This window comes from Cryptotermes secundus, unplaced genomic scaffold, assembly GCF_002891405.2.
Source record: "Cryptotermes secundus unplaced genomic scaffold, Csec_1.0 scaffold377, whole genome shotgun sequence".
Taxonomy (NCBI): domain Eukaryota; kingdom Metazoa; phylum Arthropoda; class Insecta; order Blattodea; family Kalotermitidae; genus Cryptotermes; species Cryptotermes secundus.
The window spans coordinates 35,022-56,581 of NW_019725418.1; the positions used below are offsets into that span (position 1 = coordinate 35,022).

At 41.8% G+C, this 21,560-nt stretch overlaps 2 protein-coding genes across 5 annotated transcripts in view; one reads left to right on the forward strand and one right to left on the reverse strand.

Annotated features, from left to right (window-relative positions):
* The window catches only part of LOC111863346 (glutamate receptor ionotropic, kainate 4), a 42,214-nt gene that overhangs the window by 16,843 nt on the left and 3,811 nt on the right, over positions 1-21,560 (reverse strand). For 2 of the 4 annotated variants that reach the window (XM_033751027.1, XM_033751026.1), the window contains exons 2-6: positions 5,681-6,128; positions 3,464-3,642; positions 2,649-2,969; positions 2,457-2,560; positions 964-1,140 (exon numbers count right to left, since the gene is read on the reverse strand). In XM_033751027.1, the coding sequence (XP_033606918.1) occupies positions 964-1,140; positions 2,457-2,560; positions 2,649-2,969; positions 3,464-3,642; positions 5,681-5,891 (992 nt within the window). In that variant the 5' untranslated portion in view covers positions 5,892-6,128. Of the gene's footprint in view, positions 1-963; positions 1,141-2,456; positions 2,561-2,648; positions 2,970-3,463; positions 3,643-5,680; positions 6,129-18,987; positions 19,344-19,398; positions 19,946-21,560 lie in introns of those variants that run through there. The other 2 variants (XM_023849592.2, XM_023849593.2) reach the window with 2 other exon arrangements.
* On the forward strand, positions 12,541-12,885 carry LOC111863339 (tubulin-specific chaperone A-like). Its single transcript, XM_033751023.1, has one exon. The coding sequence runs from the start codon at positions 12,541-12,543 to the stop codon at positions 12,883-12,885; it is 345 nt and encodes a 114-aa protein (XP_033606914.1).

The window sequence follows — 21,560 nt, forward strand, 5'->3', positions numbered from 1 at the left end:
GACTGGCTACGGGCTGGACGACCAAGAGGTCGGAGTTCGAGTCCCGGTGGGGGCAAGAATTTTCACTTTTCCATGTCGTCCAGACCGGCTCTGGGGTCCACCTAACCTCCTACCCAGCGGGTACCGGGGATCTTTCCCTGGGGTAAAGCGGGTGGGGCGTGAATCTGTACACACACCTCTGACTCATGCCAAGGTCAAGAAGGCGTGGGTCTATACATCCACTTCACCCTACGTCTTCATGGCATAGTGCTTAATTAGTTAAGCACAGGGACAACTAATGGTTCTTACAACAAACAACGGAGGTTTATCATGGACTACTGCCTTTCTAGTTCTTTCAAGCGCACCGAACGTGATCATCCATTCGTATATACCACGCTAAATAACCGTTGCCATTGATAAAGCGTTCTTAAATGGACTACGGTCCATGCATATATTGTTCAGTTATCTCTACTTATGAGTTAGAAATGTTTGGCAATTTGGAAATTGCTGCTAACATATCAGCAACAATTGTGAAACTGAAATTGCTGCTAACATATCAGCAACAATTGTGAAACTGAAATTACTGCTTACATATCAGCAACAATTGTGAAACTGAAATTGCTGCTGACATATCAGCAACAATTGTGAAACTGAAATTGATGCTAACATATCAGCAACAATTGTGGAACCATCAGAGAAATTGACGATTATTGTCAGTTTCTGTTTTCTCGCCGTAAAATAAGTTGGCTCAGGCTAGGAGGGCCCGTAGGCATGAGTACTAGTATTTGAGACCTTAACGTTTAAGGTCATTCCTACGAACTGTACGGATTTCGTAGTTGTGGGAAGTAGAAACTTGGCGGAAAGATATTTTCTGAGCAGACTGCCATAAGACGTGTGATAATGGAGTCGAAGATACCGATGTAGGAGTTCACATTTCATTTTTTGAGGAACTCTTCCAACCGTAAGAATAAACCTTGGGCTTACCTTGAATTCAATATGGGGGGCAAGAAATATACAGCAGGCACTCTCTCCTCTGTTAATATAAACATTCCTATTCCAACTTCAACTTTCTTGCTAATCGTCAGATTCATAACGCCGTTCCACGTTCCGTCCGCCCTTTTGGCACCAAAGACTCCGTCCTCCGCTACATAGTAGGCTGACCTGTAAAGGTAAAGTTTCCTCCATTAAGCACCTCGCTGCCCAGCCCGTAGCCCATCGCTGTGTCGACTGGGCTACACCGGATTTGTGCAGAAATTAAATCAATTTGGTTCATCACTGAGTACAACAGCACTCTGCTAGGTATGCACTTCAATAACTACTTACTTTCATTAAATTAAATATACATAGCTATTCGTCCTGTGCTTAAATATCGGTTCAATTTAATAAGTAACATTTCTAAACATCGCGCTTAATACGTTCATTTGTTGCATGACTAAATATTCCTGCTACAGAAATAGGTTCTGAAGGTAGAAAACCTTGTTTGTGCTGTCATGTGAAGGCGAAGGAGTTCGCTAGAAACATATTATCCACCCAAATATCTATCTGTCTGTCTATCTATCTATCCTATCTAATCTATCCATCTAATCTATGTATCTAATCTATCTATCCTATCTAATCTATCTATCTATCTACCTATCTATCTATCTATCTATCTTCTGTCTGTCCATCCGTCAATGTGTCCGACCTTCCGTCCGTCTGTCAGTCCATCTATCTATCTGTCCTGTTTATCCGTCCGTCCGTCCGTGAAGCCCTGCATCTCTACGAGAGACGATGTTGAAATTGTGTAAGGTTCTCACATTTTCATACAGAAGTGAAACTGGATTAGGAAAAGCAAGCGTTCCAGACATTCAAAGAGCAGCAACTGCAGTGTTAAGAAGTGTTAAGGAAATGGCAGATCAGAAAATAATGAAGACGAAAATGTAATGAAAGAACTAAGTCAGAGCTGCCCAAGCTGCAGATCATATGACGCCTGTAAATTGGTTCTGAGCGGTCCTTATGTGTGTCATTCCATAGGTTTGAACATGAAGCATTGAGGGCAAAAGAAGAAAGACCTGTCATTATCCGTTCAGTATACTACAGAACCTTTCAAAATTGGGTCACACATTGAAAATCGTTACTCCGAAACGCAAGTGACTATGAAATAAAATTTAACATAGGCCTATTAGTAAAGAATAGGCATTTTTCAGTTTCACTTATGTCCTTTTTGGAGTTCTCGCGTGATGGGAAGTCCGCCATTTTAATTCACGATTGTGTCAGCGCAATGCGCGACCGAGAAGCGAACTAACATGGCACATGGAAACCTTTTTTATCCTCGAGTAAGGTGCAGGTTGTTTCACTTTTATAAGTCTACCAAATTTGAAGACGTGATTTTTCAAATATGCCACCTGATTCAGAGAAACGCTGGTACTCACGAAGTACTATTTCTTCAGTACTACATGGCGTCTACAAATAAGACATGGCTCTGTAGGCGTACTTACGTGAAGTTCAGTATTTCTTGTAAAATATGCCATATTTCCCCTATTTCTCCGCAGAACTTCAGTGCAGTTCTCTCTTTGCAGCGCTCAATTTCTTTGGGGAGCTCCTAATAATCATTTAATGGCAATCGTTAGTGTTTCGATAATACAACTGCCCTTTTGTCAAGTTTTACCTTGGTCACAACGAGAATATACCTTGGAATGTACCCCTGACTGTATGGTTACACCCTGAAGGTCTCCTCTCCTGTCAACGAAGGGCTTTGTGGACCACATGAAGCCGTCACCAGAACTCCAGTTACCTATGCGGTGTGTCTGTAGAGGGCGACTTGGATGGACGTAGAATACCTCAGTGAGTGACACCATGAAGTCTCTGTCATTTGTCTTATCTGATAGTTGGGCCACAACAAATTCACAGCTTAATGGAATATCCACGTCGGAGAAGTATTCTTCCAGTGAGGTCACTTTGTCTAGGAACAATAACCACCTTCCTTCCGACATGTCGTTTATTGTCGATTCCTAAAGAGAAACAATTCTTATATCAGAATTCAGCTGCACAAATAAGTTAGAAATCAATTTAAGGCAATAATATGATCTTGATGCATTTGTAGTCGCTGTAATTCTAGGGTAGAGATAGGATGGAATGGCATGGATTGGGTTGATCTGGCTCGGGATAGGGACCATTAACAAGTAGGCCTCTCATGTGGCCTATTACCATAAAATAACACATTTTTATGTATTCCTAATGTCTTATATTCTTGCTACATGCCAAACCTATCTTGTCTTTCTTGTTGTAATCACCTTAATAATATCCGGTAGAGAGAAAAAGTTATTAATTTTCTTGTTATGAAAATATCTTAAGCCTCTGGTTACCTCTACCTCTTAGGCCCAAACACACTCCTCAGGTCCCTGTTCCAAACATAAATGTATAGTCTTCTCTTAATGTGAGCGGTATATACGTTTTTCTGCACTACTGTGTAGCCTTAATCTGCGAACGTAATGTTTCGCCTAACCTGCCTGAGATATTTCTGTAGGCCTGCTTTTCCGTTGTCTGAGATGATGAGACGCAGCGGGCGGCATCCCTCCTCCCTTAGAGTCCTGATGTGCGAATTAGCAAATATCACAGCTACAGTTGTCGGCCTCGCTGCTACAATGGCTTTCATTTGAAGCACGTCTGAATGTCTGCTAGTAACTGTAAAGAGATAATAGTAGATACAAGATATTATAAATAACAGAGATAATAGAATTTTTACACACACCATGAAGGTTGCTTTATGTGTGATATGTGACTCCATCTTCAGGAAATACACGACGCAGAGGGCAGAAGGTTTTCTAAAGTTTTCGTTGGATATTGAAGTTTCCATCTTCAGGATTAATGCAGATCTCGCATTAGTCAGTGTGTCGGATGCTAACCAACAGGTTTCTGTTTCGCTTTTCACTGTCCACGTGGTCATTCCCTATTGGATAGTATCCGGGTCCTCACAGCTTCACCTCCGACTCACTTCCCTAATGTGAGTGCTGTATGGGTAAGAGCAGCCAAGTCTCCCTCATCCCACAAAGTCATTTACCCTGAAGATGACAACTACAATGTTTACCGAAACCTCTGAAACCCCTTCAGCTTTCTACTCGCCGTATTTCTGACAGCCGAAGAGACAAGTCCAGCAGCTGAAGACTAGGGACTAGAAATTGTTATTAAGTTGCATGTCTGCTTTCAGGCTTGTCTCTCTCCTTGTAAAGACACAAATAGCATTAGCTGAAGTGCAGTATAAACATATGACAGAATTTAGGGTTTGCAGGAAGGTAACCAGAAGTCGGATGGTTCCAAGTGCTGAAATGCAGACACAATCATGCTTCCCATTATATACTTCGAAGTCTTCGCAGAGACAAAAGGCAACATGCTTAGCAAACATGAAAACTGATGTTGCAAACGGAATATTAATTGAAGCAAAATTTAGAGCGCTATCCTGTAGGGTGTGAAACTGCGCAGTCCAGTAGTTATTCAACAACATTTCGTCGTTTCCATTGTCGTGACCCAAGATATTGGTGAGCTGACTGAATTATTTTGGCCGAGCGGTGGCGTAATGATTCAGCGGTGATGATTGTCAGCTGGCTGGCTGAGCGTGTATTCCAACCACAAAGATTGAATACACACTACAGGATGTAGAGTATATATATTGAACAGTGTACATATTCCGTACAAAGCTGGCAGACGTAAGTATGGCTAACAGCCTCTTAATAACAACCAGACAAAATGCTCCAGTCAGTTCCAGTTCGTGTACGGTTCTTATCTAATGCTGCAGGCCAATATCCCGAGACCACGAAACTCTACAGAATAACAAGTTACACCAAAGTTAGGGGAAAGAAAATGATTACTTGGGTCCAGACATTGAAACAACTTTAGGGCCTCACTGATTTATGATAATGACAGGGGTAGGCTTACATTTGTAAGTGGAGGCAGGATAATCCCATGACACGCTATGGAATTTGGTAGAGATATCAGACTTAGACATCTTGAAAATGCAGAGGTGGGACATGATTTTGTGGTACCACTTCCAGAATTGAGGAGTAGGCCAAGCGGGCGGCAAACAAAGCCACCAGGACACAATACTCCTCACAGGCCCAGTAATTCAAGTCAGTACAGCAATGTACTACGAGCTGAACGGCCGGGACTCGATTTCCCGCAGGAGTAAGAAAGGTTTTCTTCCCCACAGTGCCCAAATCAGCTCTGGGGCCCTGCCAGCCTCATATACCATGGATGTGGAAGCTCTTTCTCCAGGGTTAAAGCAGCCGGAGCATTAATTTGACAACTCACCTCCCTTTATTGCCGAGGTCAAGAGTGGTGGAACAATATCTCCACTCCCCCACACGTCTTCTTGGCATAGTGCTTAACTAAGTAAGTGCAGCAGGAGGCAAGCAAAGCCCCCAGAAGACTGCCACCGCTGCGAGGTAAAGTCTGATTTAGTGGAAGTTCATTTGCAGAAAGTTACGACGAAAATAATTGTGGCGAATTTTATATAAAACATGTTTGTTTACGAAGTACTTTGAGTGTAGCAATATCCGTTCACAATATACGGTCAGAATGCCTACATTTCCACTAGTCAACGCAACAAGAGCCGGTGTCTTTAGCAAGGGCACAGATACGAGACCAGCATGCAAGGAGCAACTCCGCCCATTGTGTTCATAAACAGTCATGACGTGACACGTGTTGGCAACAGTGTGATGGCACTCACCTTGCTGATGTGTAGTGTGTATCAGGTAGACACAAGTTGACTGGTACCGGTCAAGTACACCAACAGTAACCCTGCCCACCATATCCGAAGCAAATGGCAATGCGCTGATGGGTGTAATCAGTAGGACGAGTAAGATTACCCACATCGGTAATTTCTCAGACATTTCTAAGAATGTGAATTTTAAATGTAAAAGTCGTGCTACTTCTGACATTAATTATTCAAAAAACTATGACTCTCCATGCTAAGCATGAATTTGCTTTCCTCAGTTATATTAGAAAATGACTTGTACGTATAGGGATTTCCTCCTTAGTCCTCTGTTTAACTGCTTCATGTTACCACAACTTCGCTGGTAAATCACACACAATTCATTTATCGAAGTCGATATTCGTACTTTCTTCTTCACTCTTCCATTTTTACACTTTATAGTCAAAGGGTCACGACGTCCAACCTGGAAAAATCAGACATTTTAATTGTTAACTGATGCGGGGTCATTTGTGATTCATTAGATTTTTCAATTTAATGGTAGTCTCTAAGCTTAGATAGGTTTGTTATCTGACTGTTGAATGTTATTATTACTATCATGATATCTATTTATCTTTTTAAATGGGAGCAAATGTGAGACTGCTAAGTATCATTCCCTTAATTTCGTGTATGCAGTGCAGTAACATCAGGCTAACTGCGAAATGACGCGGACACTGTTTTGCCGCAAGTGACGTTAGCGTCCTTTGATAGCACTCACATTACTAGTAAAGGAGTTCGCTTCCCATATTGCCAAAGTAACGCTGTGTTTCTCTTCGTCTCTCATTTGAATTTTATTGATTTCTCTTTTTCTTTCCTGAAGACCTCGCATGATTCAAGCCAAGTTTTGAAACACATACGTGATTCTTGTAGATTTTGGGTGGGTGGGGGGTCGCATTTTTTAAACATTGGGCATAAATTGAAACGTTATTACTATTTTTTACATCGCAGTAATTTAAATTCGCATAAAATGCCACCGTAGTGTAATATGTGTTTATGTGTTCAGAATGGAGTGATGTCACGCTACTTCCGTGTGTGTTAATATGGCCCGTGACTATGCTTCAGCTCAGGCTGTCTGTTGCTGACATCTCAGAGCGGAGCCTCGGTCTCAGACCGGGTAAGTGCATATGAGATTCAAGGTGAAAAATTGGCAGTAGAATAGGCCGTTCTCCTACCACTGGTCTTTATACCAATGATACACCGAGACATGAAGTAGCGTAGTTGGTTGAGGCACTACGTCACAAGTCGGATAGTAGCGAGTTCGTTTCCCGATGAGATCATTAAGATTTTCAATTTACCTAATCCTTCCAGCCGCACTGTGGCCCTGGGATCAACTCAACCTCTAGCAGAAATAAGTACCAGGATTCTTGCTGGGGGTTAAGGGGGGCGGGAGTGTAAGGCTGACAAATTCACCGGCATGTGTGAGCCGATTCTCTAGAAAGTACGGGTGCCTCGACGTCTCACAACCATGCGGTCCTCTACGGCCCGTTTCAGGGATAGTTTTACCTTGTTACCAGTGTACATACTCATCTGTCATGACCCTGCGAAATGAATAGTAACCACAGTCAGGTTGCACATTATCACATCCTCGATCTTAAAGCTGGGGTCTCCATGTCTGACCCGGCACTTGGCTGAATACACAGAACGGAGGTCTGGCTGCCCTGTAGATGTGTCACCTTTAAGAATGGCTCCAAGCTTTATCCAGGGTCAGCACAAACCCAAATGAGGCCCGACTTGGCGAGAAATTCCACTCAATTAAGAACCGATGAACGATTTCAGAGCTCCCTCAGAATTAGTAACACGAATTTTCGGGGCTGTCTGACGCAAACCGTCTTTGTTTTCCTAATACTTAAAACAGGTTATATTAATATCTGTACATCGACCGCGCCATAGCTCAAGCGGTTAGTCGCTGGCTTCCCACCGCGGCGGCCCGGCTTCGGTCCCGGGTCTGGTCAAGTGGGATTTGTGGTTGACAAAGTGGTGTTGGGGCAGGTTTTCTCCGAGTACGTCGGTTTTCCCTGCCAATCTTCATTCTACCAATTGCTCCACAATCACCCTCACCTATCATCTGGGGCTGGTACAATAGGCCAGAAGTGGCCGCAGTGCAAGGGACTTAGTCCCATCCCACTAACAATAAAAAGATATCTGTACATGAAATGTTTATATTATTACAAGTTAATAACCATGATAGCCGGTCACGGTAGCCGAGCGGTCTAAGGCACGTACTGTCTTCTATCGCTTGGAAACCGGGATCGTGGGTTAGAATCCCAATCAGGGCATGGATGTTAATTTGTGTGTGTGCGTTTTTCTGTGTTTGTGTACAGGTAGAGGCCTTGCGACGAGCTGATCACCCGCCCAAGGAGTCTTACCGAATGCGTAAGATCTAGAAAAACCGAAGTGAACGGAGTTCATGGAGGTAGGCCTAGGCCCACTGGGGCTGTAGTGCAAAGGAAAAAAAAATAACTATGATATCTTTATAACAGACATTTTGAGCCCTTATATTTCTTGATACATGAATGACTAATAAGGTCCACCAAATGCAACAAATTTAATACGAGATTATACATGTTACATCTCTAGAAGGCGTGCCTAACAGTACAAAGGAATATTTTACATATATGTTAAACTTTGGATGTCTTAAGAGGATTTCTATAATCATTAGAAACTGAGACTAGACTAAAATATGAACACAATTAATAGTAATTATTTAGTGCTAATTAAAATTAATTAAATATATTGTTATGTAAGGTCATGAACATAACGAAGGCCCTATTGTTCTACTGCTGGTGAATAGTTGGTCGTATATCCTTCTGTCTGTCTGCCTGTAATCCGATGTGGTACATGTTAATGTGAGAGAAGTGTTGGTTGTGTCTTCTGATGATGGCCGATAGCGGCCGAAATACGAAGGGGAGTTAGTAAACAGGGAGTAAAACAGCTGTAATGGACCTAATAGTTTTTCTATGTGTGTCAATAGGCAGCCGTACAGTTTAGCTTCATAACCGTCTAGGTAGCAGACGCGCATACTCACGCGCACTTTCAGGGGCTAGTTTTAGTATTCAAAATGGCGACCGTGCTTGAGGATGCACTACAGAAGAACATTTTTCTGTTGTGCTTTGTTTTGTGGGCAAAGATATTCATAAAGAAATGTTCCATGTTTACAACATCTCTCAGTGATGTTCGAAAGTCGCAGATGATGCCCGACCAGGTCGCCCTCTTGAGACTGCAACAGAGGCAATTCCGCAGCGTTCCCACCGCGGCGGCCCGGGTCTGGTCAAGTGGGATTTGTGGTGGACAAAGTGGCGCTGGGGCGGGTTTTCTCCGAGTACTTCGGTTCTCCTGCCAATCTTTTTTTTTCCCCTTGGCACTACAGCCCCAGTGGGCCTAGGCCTACCTCCATGAACTTCTCCTTCGGTTTTTCTAGATCTTAGACATACGGTAGGACTCCTTGGGCGGGTGATCAGCTCGTCGCAAGGCCTCTACCTGTACACAAGCATAGAAAAACGTACACACAAACTAAACATCCATGCCCTGAGTGGGATTCGAACCCACGATCCCGACTTCCGAGCGAGCGGAGCCAGTGCACGCCTTGGACCGCTCGGCTATCGTGACCGGCACCTGCCAATCTTCATTCCACCAAATTTTCCATCATCATAATCATCCAGAGCAGGCTACAATAGGCCAATTAGTGGCCGCCGTGCCGAGTGGACCCAGTTGGACTCCACCCCCCACTAAGTGAACTCTGCAGCGGGTGAAAGAGTTGATTCGAGCTGACAGGAGAATAACGATAGCCAGTGTAGCAGCTGCACTAGAGTGTTCCCATGGTTTAGCATACAGCATAATGCATGATCGCTTGAAGTTTCGGAAAGTGTGCGCACGGTGGGTGTCCAGAGAACTGAAGGACTGAGAAAAAATGAACCGAACGTGTCTGTCTTTGCAAAATCTCTTACGATATGCAGGTGAAGGAGAATATGTGATTAACAGGATCGTTAATGGGAATGAATCATAGGTACATCACTACCAACCAAAATCAAAGCGTGCTTCAATGCAATGGAAACAACCCAGTTCAACTTTAACAAAAACCTTTAAGGTTGTGAGTAGGCCATCAAGTGTGAAGGTTATGCTTATCGTGTTTTGGGATTCTCAGAGAGTACTGTTAGCCCATTTTCAGAAGCGTGTGGAAATATGATTTTTCATCGTACTGTGAAGTTCTGTTGAAGCTTCGAGATACAATTCGCATAAAACATCCAGGCCAGTTGACACGAGGAATACTGCTTCATCATGGCTATGCCAAACCGCATACAGCCCGAGCAACCCAGGAGGGGATTCAAGAACTACAGTGGGGACTACTTAAACATCCACCTTACAGCTCTGACTTGCTCCCTAGTGACTTCCATCTGTTTAGTCTACTAAAGGAATCTTCATGGAAAAGGTTTAGCTGATGACGAAGAGGTTGAAACGGAGTTTCGGAAGTGGCTGAGGAAATAGTCATAACACTTCTATGTTGCGGGTTTCGACACACTGGTAAAGCGACTGGACAAGTTTATCGTTGTTGATGAAGGATATGTCGAGAAATAAATGTTTTTATAGGTTCGAATATCACGTTATACATTTCATATCCAGTTGTGACCTATTTACTGAAGCTCCCTCTTACGCAAAGGCAACCTTTCATCCCTTACATTTAATTTTTTTGTAATTCGTGAACCTTACAACCCATTTAAGCCACGATATATATGAGAGCTGAACAGAAATTTATTTTTACTTATCAAAAAGGAAGATAAAATTGGAATTATAAACTCTATCAGCCCAATGGACCATTCAGTTTATCTGGGTGACACAGCTCTGCTTTTACATACTCGTATGTTTAAGCACCAGCATATGCGCAAGTTTTCCATGCTCAATGTAACGTAAATGCTCGGCATATGGTACTGTGGTATGACGCCTGAAAGCCGGAATAGCGGAGTCAGAGTAGACTTTCATTGCTAGGCAAAGACTCAGTAAACATGTTCCAACGGAATCGAAGCATTAACGAATGAGCAAGCAACAATCGAAGTACTGTTGAGCTATAACGATGGAAATGGTGTCCAAGTCCAGCAGAACCAGAACTGAGGGAGCCTCTGGAAACGGAAGTCAAAGCTGATTGAGGAGAGATAGCAAGAAAGGAATTAGGCTGTCCAAAGAAGACTTCGTGTGTGCTGCATTTTCAGTCAGCTGCTATAATTACTGTGTTAAAATCCGTTTCCAGGATACGACTAGTGAAAATTGAGAAACCTAGCATGCGTGTAACGGTGAAATATAGAGCGTGTAGATCAGCGATAGCACTATAATTACGTGTAGTTCTGAGTGGTGTGTATGAATGCAATAAGACCAATCATCCAATCCAAACCCCGTCTATAGTCACACCCATAAATATTCATGACAGTGTCTTGACAATATACGAGCATGTCTGAGCACGTAGACCGATGGCTGGTACTCCTCTCTCCGTAATTACATGTGAAGAAACTATCTGAATTATCTATCCTCTAGTATGTACCACCACATATTCTGGTAGAAGTTCACCGACCTTTCGGAGAAACTTATTGTTTCCATCATCAGAGTCGAATATTGAGCCAAGCAAGAAGCGTGCGACAAGCTTCTTCCACACTACAAGGCATTGAGTATGAGTATGAGAGGTGAGCCATAAAAACCGGCCCTCGCACTGCGACCTTCAATGGTCTATTGTGCTTCACTACAAGGTATTACATTCCATAAAGCAATGCTCTTTGTAATCGCCGTTGTGAGGTCCTCAAATCCACGTATCAGTATATTAGTTCTGCCTTTCCTTACCGTCATATTACTGAAATCTCTAATTCCGCACAGTCAGCAGTATCAATAATCCCGAGACTGTGTAAACACAACGAATTTAAACTTGGGATAACGAATATTTGCTCTCTTGATGTGTACAACAAACATGAAACACTAAGAAACCTTCATGGAACACAGAAAGCAAGAAACATTACGACTCTTTGAATGTCAGATTGGGGACACTAGCTCATGAATCTTTGTAACTATACTCAGAAATTTTTGTAGTCTGCAACTCTATGCTTTGATGTTTTGACGTAACGGGTTTTTGCGTGTTTGAATGTTCCTCTGCCTTACGGATTATACTTGACAACTTTTATGCATTGGAATTTTATAGGGTACCGGCGGGTAATAGGACCCGGCAGGTAATAAAGTCCAACGTAGATTCTGTTAACTACACATACGAGTATAGTTAGTGCCTCGTAACTTTAGCCGCGCGGAAAGGGGAATGAAAATCACGAATTAGGTACAGGTTTTTTCGTACATAAGAGAATCGTATCAGCAGTTAAGAGGGTAGAGTTCGTTAGTGATAGGATATCATATATAATACTGTCACATGTTCGGAATCCAGAAGACACTTCCATATTAACGCCAGAAGAGACCGTTGCATAGGAAGCGACAATAGCGATACTGTAATCCCAACAGTGAGCCGTTGTATCGAGAACATCGAATATCCACGGTTACGACGAATACACGGAGCGTTCCCACAGAGACAACGCAATAACAATGGGTCATTGCGTAGGAATCGCGGAATCAACAAAGCAGCGTTTCCGCGGTTATAGACAACAGAAGGCCCATTGTATAGCAACCGCCAAGGTATAAAAAAAAGTCAGTCTGGAATTAACCGCCGAAGAAAATAGTCTGGAGTTAGCCTCCATAGAAGAGTCTTGGAATAGCCGCCGCTGAAGAGAGTTGAAATATAGCAGCCGGCAGTGGGACAAGAAGTAATTATAACAGAGAAGCAGTGGATAACGATTGTACTCGGCGAAATCCAATTGTGAGTAATGGAAGATCCTCGTATCAAAACCCTTCGAATTAAAACTGGAATTGTAAAGCGTTTGACAAAGGAAAAAGTAATGTATGAAAAGGATGCAGATAAACAGCGACAACGGATTCAGAAATTAAAAGACGAAGGAAAAGACGAACACGATATTCGTAATAAGGATGAAGTGCTATGGGAATCCCTGTCTATGGTTACTTACTGCCAGCGACAATTGGTAAAGGCATTCGATGAACTGAAAATTCTTCTAGAAACAGAAGCAGCTCTGAGCGAGTCAGAAGAATATATTTCAGCCAAGAAGATTCTTGAGGAAGCAGAGCTGGAGCTTCTAAACCCTGGAGCATTGTAACACTTCTGTTGAACTGTAACTAAGAGTAAAAGAAACTAATTTGTTTAATATTTTGTACTTTGTTTTCATACTGTAATATTAAAAAAACTTTTTTTTTAAATTTTGCATGCTTGAAATACTAAATGAAAATTGATTTTAATAACATAACATTTTAATACAATAAGAAACTAGTTCTCTCAGCATATTTGAGTCATTAAGAGATGGCATACAGTTATCCCCCACCATTCATAAACAATTTGACGAGACTGTGTCATCTCCACCCATCCCAGTGGTGAACTTCAACATTCCCCCGCGAGGATTTAGACCTTCCCACGTTGTAGAAACACGACATCCGGACATGTATCACAATCATCCCCCATCACCACTTCCACAGCCACCAATACTACTGCTGCCTCAAGAGCATTCTGTTCCTCAACCCAAAGAATGGGGTCAAGAGAATGCACCCGCTCAAGAAGTACATACACATATGATTCATGGTTCACCATGGCTGAAAGACTGGTTGCAGAAAAAGAGGATGACTCTATAATCGTCCAATGCCGCCCTCCATTTATTTTTTTGATTTTTATTTAGTTATGAGTATTATAAAATAGTAGGTTACATTAAGGAATAGTAGATGGACATAGACCTGTTTATGTATTTAGGTGGTTAAACAATTAATTTTAACACACATGCAAGAGCCAGGCAGGAAGACTCTCTGCTGAGACTCCTTAGGATATCTATAATGGCAGAAAGCGACCATGTCGAGAATTGTGAGATGACAAGCGTGAAGGGTCGTAAGTTTAAGAAAGGGGGGGGGGGGTATTCGCTTTCTGACGCGTAGCCCAGAATACATCATTTTTGACAGCAAAGACGTTGGAGCAAATTTGGCTAAGTGTGGAGAAAGCTGACAGCCCATTGGAAATCTAGGAAGTTATGTAAACTCCCTTAGTTTAAATTGACCAATGAAGGCAAGATAAGATGTTTCTTGAATTCAGGAGAGCGGGAACAAAAGGAACGCTATCCAGAGCGTCGGTTTTTAAAGTCAGTCGGTTACGATTCGTTGGTGTGCACGGACGTAAACTTACGTTCTTCCAAATTCAAACAAAGGACTCTGTTACCATGTTACTTTGTGCACGGACCGGAAATTACATCATCTAAATCTAAAAACAAAGGATTCAGCCAAGTATAAGTAAATAAAGAAATAAATAAATTAACAGGCGAGTTTGCGAATAGCAAGAGTCATTTAACTGTCATATTAATGTACGTGTTGTAGTGATAAGTGTGAACGGTTATCAAAGAAATGGTGCCACAATAAACCAGAATCATGTTGTACGTGTGCATTTGATCGCTTCCCTGTGCTCTTCTGAGTTAAGGTCCTGTATGCGATCCTGAGGATAGAACTCCTTGCCCTACCTACTGGCTAGCATAAAAAAAAACCTGAGAAATTAAAGAGTGCTACAACAAGGAGAAGACGAGCGACGCTGCAACAGGTAAGGTGAGGCTGTAAGTTGCATCGCATCGCACAACAAGAGGAACTGTGAGAGAAGAGAGGGCACCTAACAGTGATTCTCGAGAAGCTCTAGACGGAAACAGGTGAAGTAAGAAAAGGGCGGGCATAACTCACACCAATTCATATCAGAAACAGCCAGCTGTACCACTGAAGCTGTTTGAAGCCAGATGCATGTTACAGTTATGCATAACCAGTTTAGATGCATTGTACAGTTTACAGCAAGAACTATGAATGAAATGTTATGATCTGAGTGCTCCTTGTTGGAGAGAAAAATGGGATCATGTGAAGAAAGTTCAGGCTCAGGTAAGTAACCATCTGGACAAAATGCATAATCCTGAAACTTTAGATGCTCTGAGGTTAACACTGCTGAAACGCAGCGAGAAGCGTCTGGGCAGAGAAGACAGCGTGCTGCACATACTCGTAAGGAAGCTGTGAGACAGTCGCATACCAGAAGACAGCAACTACATAAAAAATTGACACCTGGCGTAAAAATATGCAGGAAGGTGTTGAAGATGCAAAGAGGGAAGAGAGTCTGAAGCATGAAGCAGATCAGGTTCTGGCAGAGGTTACCCGCAAGAAGTTAGAGGCACAACGACAGATAAACTTGCTCACAGCATTGCAAAAGCTTCGTCGCATTAGGGCACAGATTGCAACGAACAGAGTCTTGCGATAGATGCCGACAGATACAGAACACAGTCTGGAATAGCCGCCGAAGGAGTCAGTCTCGGGGCAGATACAAAGAGCTACAGAAGTATTGGCCGAGATGTTGTGTAAGCAGTAATTGTCATACTGCAAGTGATAACGATTGTAAAGCGTGTGATTTTGCAAGTGAATCGCAATAAAGATTCGATATATTTAATACGGCGTAAAGTTATTTGTAGCGTGACATACCCAAACACGCTACAATACTATAAGGTCGCTGGTGCGAAATCTTCGTTATGAATGTTCACGTCCCAACAGAAGATAATTTTTTTTTTCCCTTTTATTGTTCCTTGCATCCTGTTGTGTACTAGACGAATGTTAAAGTTAATCTACCGACCACACAACACGTTTTTTATATTTACTGCCACACTACATGTTTCGACCTCAGGAGGTCATCATCAGGTGTACGAACACAATTTCACAATCACACGCAATCACTTCCTTTCTCCACTAATTTCCATCCTGTATCCTGTTCAGATTCACGCTCAAATAATATGTATAGTTCTTCTTATACCATATAAGTTAAAAATATATAAGTTAAAAAGCTCTTCTTATAAAATACAAGTTAAAAATACCAATGTCAAAAATTAAGATTTAAAATTCAAAATTCAGTTCCCTGTAGCCAGNTATAAGGATAGATTCTATGAAGAACTAGAACATGTATTTGATAAATTCCTGAAGTATCCTATGAAAATTTTGTTGGGAGATTTCAAAGCCAAAGTAGGGAGGGAACATATTTTCAAAGCAACAATTTGGAATGAGAGTTTGCATGAAATTAGTAATGATAATGGAGTTGGAATAGTAAACTTTGCCATATCAAAAAATCTTACTGTCAAAAGTACAATTTTCCCACATCGTAACATCCATAAATTTACTTGGACATCTCCCGATGGGAAGATACACAGTCAAATAGACTATATTTTAATATATAGGAGACGGCATTCAAGTATACTTGATGTCCGATCATTCAGGGCAGCAGATTGTGATACTGACCACTACCTGGGGGTGGCAAAGGTTAGGGAGGGACTGGCAGTGAGCAAACAAACAACGCACAGAGTTCATATGGAGAGGTTCAATCTCAGTAAATTAAATGAGGTAGAGGGTAAAGAGCAGTATCGTGCTGAAATCTCAAACATGTTCGCGGCTTTGGAAAACTTGGACACTGATGTGGATGTTAATAAAGCTTGGAAAATTATTAGAGAGAATATAAAAATGTCTGCCAAAGAGAGTTTAGGTTATTATGAACCGAAGAAGCATAAGCCATGGTTCGATGAAGAATGCTCAAAATTATTATATCAAAGAAAGCAGGCCAAATTTCAATGGTTACAGGATCCAAGCAAGTTAAATGGGGATAATCTGAAAATATAAGACGTGAAACCAGCAGGAATTTCAGGAACAAAAAGAGGGAATATCCGAAAGACAAATTTGATGAGCTTGCAATGAACAGTAAGAACAAGAACATTAGAGACCTGTATAGAGGAATAACTGACTTTAAGAGGGTTAACAACCTATAAGTAACTTAGTGGAGGATGAAAACGATGATCAGCTTGCAGGATTCCCACAACATTTTGAATAGGTGGAGGAAACTTCTTCTCTCAGTTATTAAAATACGAATACATAGGGTCAGTGATGTCAGGTAGACAGAAATCCATACAGCAGAGCCGTTAGTACCTGATCCTAGCCCTTATAAGTTTGAAAGTGCTATTGCAATATTGGCACGGTATAAATCGCCAGGTAGTGATCAGATTCTAGCAGAACTTATTCAAGCGGGAGGCGAAATATTACATTCTAAGATCCACAAGCTAATTATTCTACTACGAGTATTGCGGACAGTGTGACCTTGTTTTTCTAGTTCCTCTTTTATTTCATCCGTGGTTAGTGAGTGATGTAGATTTCGTATCACCACTCTATAGGTCCTCTCTTCTCTGATCTGGTATGTATAATGTAATATTTTTTCTTGCTGGAGCTGTCTGATTAATTTCCGATAGGATTCTGATGTGGTCACATTGAGTTNAGGGCCATAACGCGGCTTGAAGGATTAGGTCAATTGAAAAAATCCAATGACCTCATCGGGACTTGAAACCGCGACCTTCCAGAAAACAAAACTAATTTTTATATTCTAACACGACACTAAGTCTTCTCAGTCAGCTTTCACTATTCGTTGCTAGGTTATCGCTATCAGCAATGGTTACACATGTACAATGATTTTTCCAGGCATATTCTTGTAACGAATCACCAGCTTATATATTCACATCTTCACTCTTCGAGCTCCAGATGGAGAATTTGACTGTGTTTGAGAGTGTTTAAATTACAGTGAGAGAGTTTTAAGTGACAGCCACTGGTGGTTCGTCGTGTGAAGCCTTGGCACGTGATCGGAAGACTTAATTATTTGTAATACTTGGAGTGATTTGAAGCGCTAGTTTCTGTGTTCAGAGGACTAGTGTGCGTGTAACAGTGGATTATGAAGTATGTAAATCAGCGACAACGCTGTAATTTGAGTGTAATTAAAAGAATGTGTAACCAAGCTGTTAATAATAAATCCAATCATCCGAACTAGAACCCGTCATTTCGTCACGCGTACCCCCTATATGTGACAATAATAAGATGGTTAAAAACACAAGCAAAATTTTGAAAATAACAATATAAACACGGCAATATTATCTTTACATCGGACGCTAAATTTACGCGAACAGTTGTTTGGGATCTTTTGGGAGGGGTCCTTTCACGATCGGTTGATTTGGAGAATACCCTCGTGTGGTCACTCCCCATCGATTCATACATAATAATTACCGGTTAATTCATCCACGCGTATGTTAATTCACTAGGGAGAAATATTTGGTAATGAATTTTCGGACTTTTATTAAACGCGGCAGAGACGGTGTCACGTAACTTCGAACATGGCCACGCATTCCCCGCATTCCCGCAACCCCCCCCCCTTGTCTGAAATGTTTCTTCTGCACATTCAAGGTTACTCTTGGCGCTCTGGGCCTTGTTCGAAGTTACGTAACATTTGATTTTTTGTATAACAAGTTGCCTTACAACGCACCGTTTTACTTGAAGGACTCCAGGCAGGGTCGTCTGCTTGATTTACACAGTCACTTACCTTCTACTTATACTTAGAAGAATAAACAAAGACTTGACGCCAGAAGAGTGGATTCCACACCACCAGTTTGGATTTCGTCAAGGCCACTCTACCATACAGTAGATTCATCGAATAACAAATATTATCAACAAAGCCTTAGACGACAGAAACTACTGTACAGCAGTGTTCTTCGACCTCAGCCAGGCCTTCGACAGGGTGTGGCGTAGTAGTCTGCTATACAAGGTCAAACAAATCTTTCCACCATCATATTTTAATCTTCTTAAAGCCTACTCAAGTGACCGACAGTTCCAAATAAGAGTGGGAAATGCAAAATCTGAACCACAGCCGATAGAAGCAGGCGTGCCACAGGGCAGTGTCCTTGGTCCAACTTTATACACCTTATTTACATCTGATCTATCTACTTCCCCAAATATAACTCTTGGAACATTTGCCGATGATATAGCTATACTGTCAGTCAACAAAGACCCAGAAAGAGCAGCAACAGACCTTCAGCATCACCTTAGATCATTACAAAACTTATTCGAGAAGTGGCGTATCAGAATAAATGAAAACAAGTCTTGCTACATAACTTTCTCCTTACGGAAAAAGCCGACACCTGACATATACATCAATGATATCCAAATACCACGCAAAGTAGAAATAAAATACCTAGGTATGACTATAGACAGCAAATTAACATGGTAGCAGCATGTAGTCAAGAAACGAAAGCAAGTAGAATTAACCATTAAACAGCTAAACTGGCTAATAGACAAAAAATCAAAGCTAACAGTCGAAAATAAAATTCTGATCTATAAGACTATAATCAAACCTGTTTGGACGCACGGCCTGGAACTATGGGGCTGCGCCAGCAAATCCAATACATCAGTAATCCAAAGAAGCCAATCTAAGATCCTATGAATGATAGTCGACGCACCACGGTATGTCTCCAACGCAACTCTCCACTCCGATCTCGGTATAACTCCAGTACAAGACGTCATCCAACAAAAAAGCAACAGACACAACAAAATCATAACTCACAAAACCCCACTCATAAAGACGCTATCGACAAGAGAAAATATCAGACGACTCAAACGAAACTGGCCAATTGACCTGATTTGAATTACTGAGGATTCGCCGCTGGACGCCTCCTCATCAAGTCATCTAAACAGCCATAACATTAGCTTATAGAATGTATATCCTGATTGCTGATCAACTAAATAAATAAATAAATAAAACTTACCTTGTACAAGGAAGTGTAATACAGCATTCTTAGTGAGAATATGTTTATAAACTGCGGTCTTGTGACAACTCTTCTTCAGACGTTATCAACTTAGTTGAGTTGATACAATTCATTCCCTTAGAATCTTTTATACATGCCAGAAAAAATTTCAGTTGCAGCTATACACCTGTATCAAAAATTGTCACATGACGCGTGACGAAATTGCCATTTATTGTTCGGATGATTGGATTTATTAACAGCTCTGTTACACACACACACACACACACACTCTTAATCACACTTAAATGCATCCAATACAGCGCTATCGCTGAAATACACACTTTACTGTTCAGTGTTGCGCACGCACTAGGATTCTCTGTTTTCCACTAGTCATCTCCTAGCAACGGATCTCTTCACAGAAACCGTCATTTCAAATAACTGAAAATATTACACATAATTCAAGTCTTCCAATCACATGCCAAGTCTTCACACGAATAAATTCAAGTGTCTGTCACTTAAACACTCTCAAATACTCCCGAATATTACTTGGGCAGGGTCAGAGAGGCAGAGTTACATTACGACTGGCGGTTTACCCCTCGAGGCCCAAGGCCAGAGATTTTTTTTCCCCAACTGAACTCTTGCGGTAATAGTCCTTATGTAACATCCTCTCTGACGAGGAGATGAGTTTGTCTCATATGAATACACTTGACCTTCCGTCAAGTGTATAGTTCACACATATAACAAGTTATCGAAAATTCTCCCTTTTCCACTACACAAGTCCTCTGTCAGTACAGGCTTTACAGAGCAGATCATGCCTAACTTACATGTCTTATGCTACAACGACAACTTAGTCATTTGAACGGTCTTAAGCTTGACCACCGCCAAGTTGAAGTCTCTTGTATTTTCTGTGTCTGGCTTCACCTTGTCCTATACCGCGAACATGTTCATTCTCATGATTTTGTATGGCTTCTGCTTGTCTTCTGCACACTTTGGTTATATAATCGTATACATACGGTAAGTTGAAAGCTGTGTGCAATTCGCGGACTGGTGTGCACCTTGTAAAATTTCCAGTGGTGTGCAAAACCTTGTTTTGCATGCGCTGCAATTTTAGGAGGTAGGTGGCTGTCGCTAATTCCCAGGCGGGACACGCATAAGTCATTACTTATTTGATCAGTGCCTTGCAGAGGGTTAGTTTAATGTTTGCGTTTAAAGGCTCACTTTTGAATAGGGAGTAGATTCTAATAAAGGTTCTGAAGGCCTTGGCTTCAGTAATTTCTATGTGAAGTCTCCACGTAATCCTCTCATCGAAGATTACATCCAGGTACATATTTTACATGATTGACAAAGGGGATATTGGGATTGGCGACCCAATTGAGTGCCGTTTTACATGCTGGATCCTGAGTTACTTGCCACAGTTTCCTTAACCTCCGCTTATGTTTCAGGAAAAATTCCAGACCAGGTATATCCTTATTAAGGTCCGAGAGAGTAATTATGCTGGCCGGTAGCCTATACTCCGAAGCTATGGAGGCAGTAAAGTCGCGGACCGCTTTATCGGCTTGTTCTTCCGAGTTAATTTGGATACTAGGTAAAATTAATTCAGAGGCCAAGCTTTGAAACCGCTTCAGATCTGTGAATTTGTCAACCGGCTCCGAAAGAATCTAAGTTCTAACATGATCCAGAAAGTGGAAAACGATTGGTAGGCGATCTGAGTCAAGAATATCAGAGATGATGACTTCTGTCAACCGGACATTCTTGTGCACAACTATATAGTAGAGCACGTCACCATTTCCCGCAGGAGAGTAATGAGTGGGACTTTGTGGTGCTGAAATTTCAAAGCCATTTGTGTGGCAATAAAGAAACCGGATTCATGCTCTAACCCTTTATTAAAAAAGAATCAGACAGTCGAAATATTATCCCCTTCAATGTAGTCCCCTCCCCGATCCCTACACCGCTCCATGCGAATTTTCCACTGTTGGAAGCAGTGCTGCAGGTCATCTTGTGTTATGCTCTTCAAGAGTTGCGTCGCTTTTGCTTTCACTGCATCCACGGACTCGAACCTGGTCCCTTTCAGCGCAGACTTGATTTTTGGGAAGAGAAAAAAGTCGCACGGTGCTAGGTCCGGAGAATACGGTGGATGTTCCATCACTGGAATGTTGTTTTTTGCCAAATACCTCTTCACAGAT

Coding starts and splice junctions, on each gene's coding strand:
- LOC111863339 (XM_033751023.1), top strand. CDS start 12,541: ATGGAAGATCCTCGTATCAAAACCCTTCGAATTAAAACTGGAATTGTA.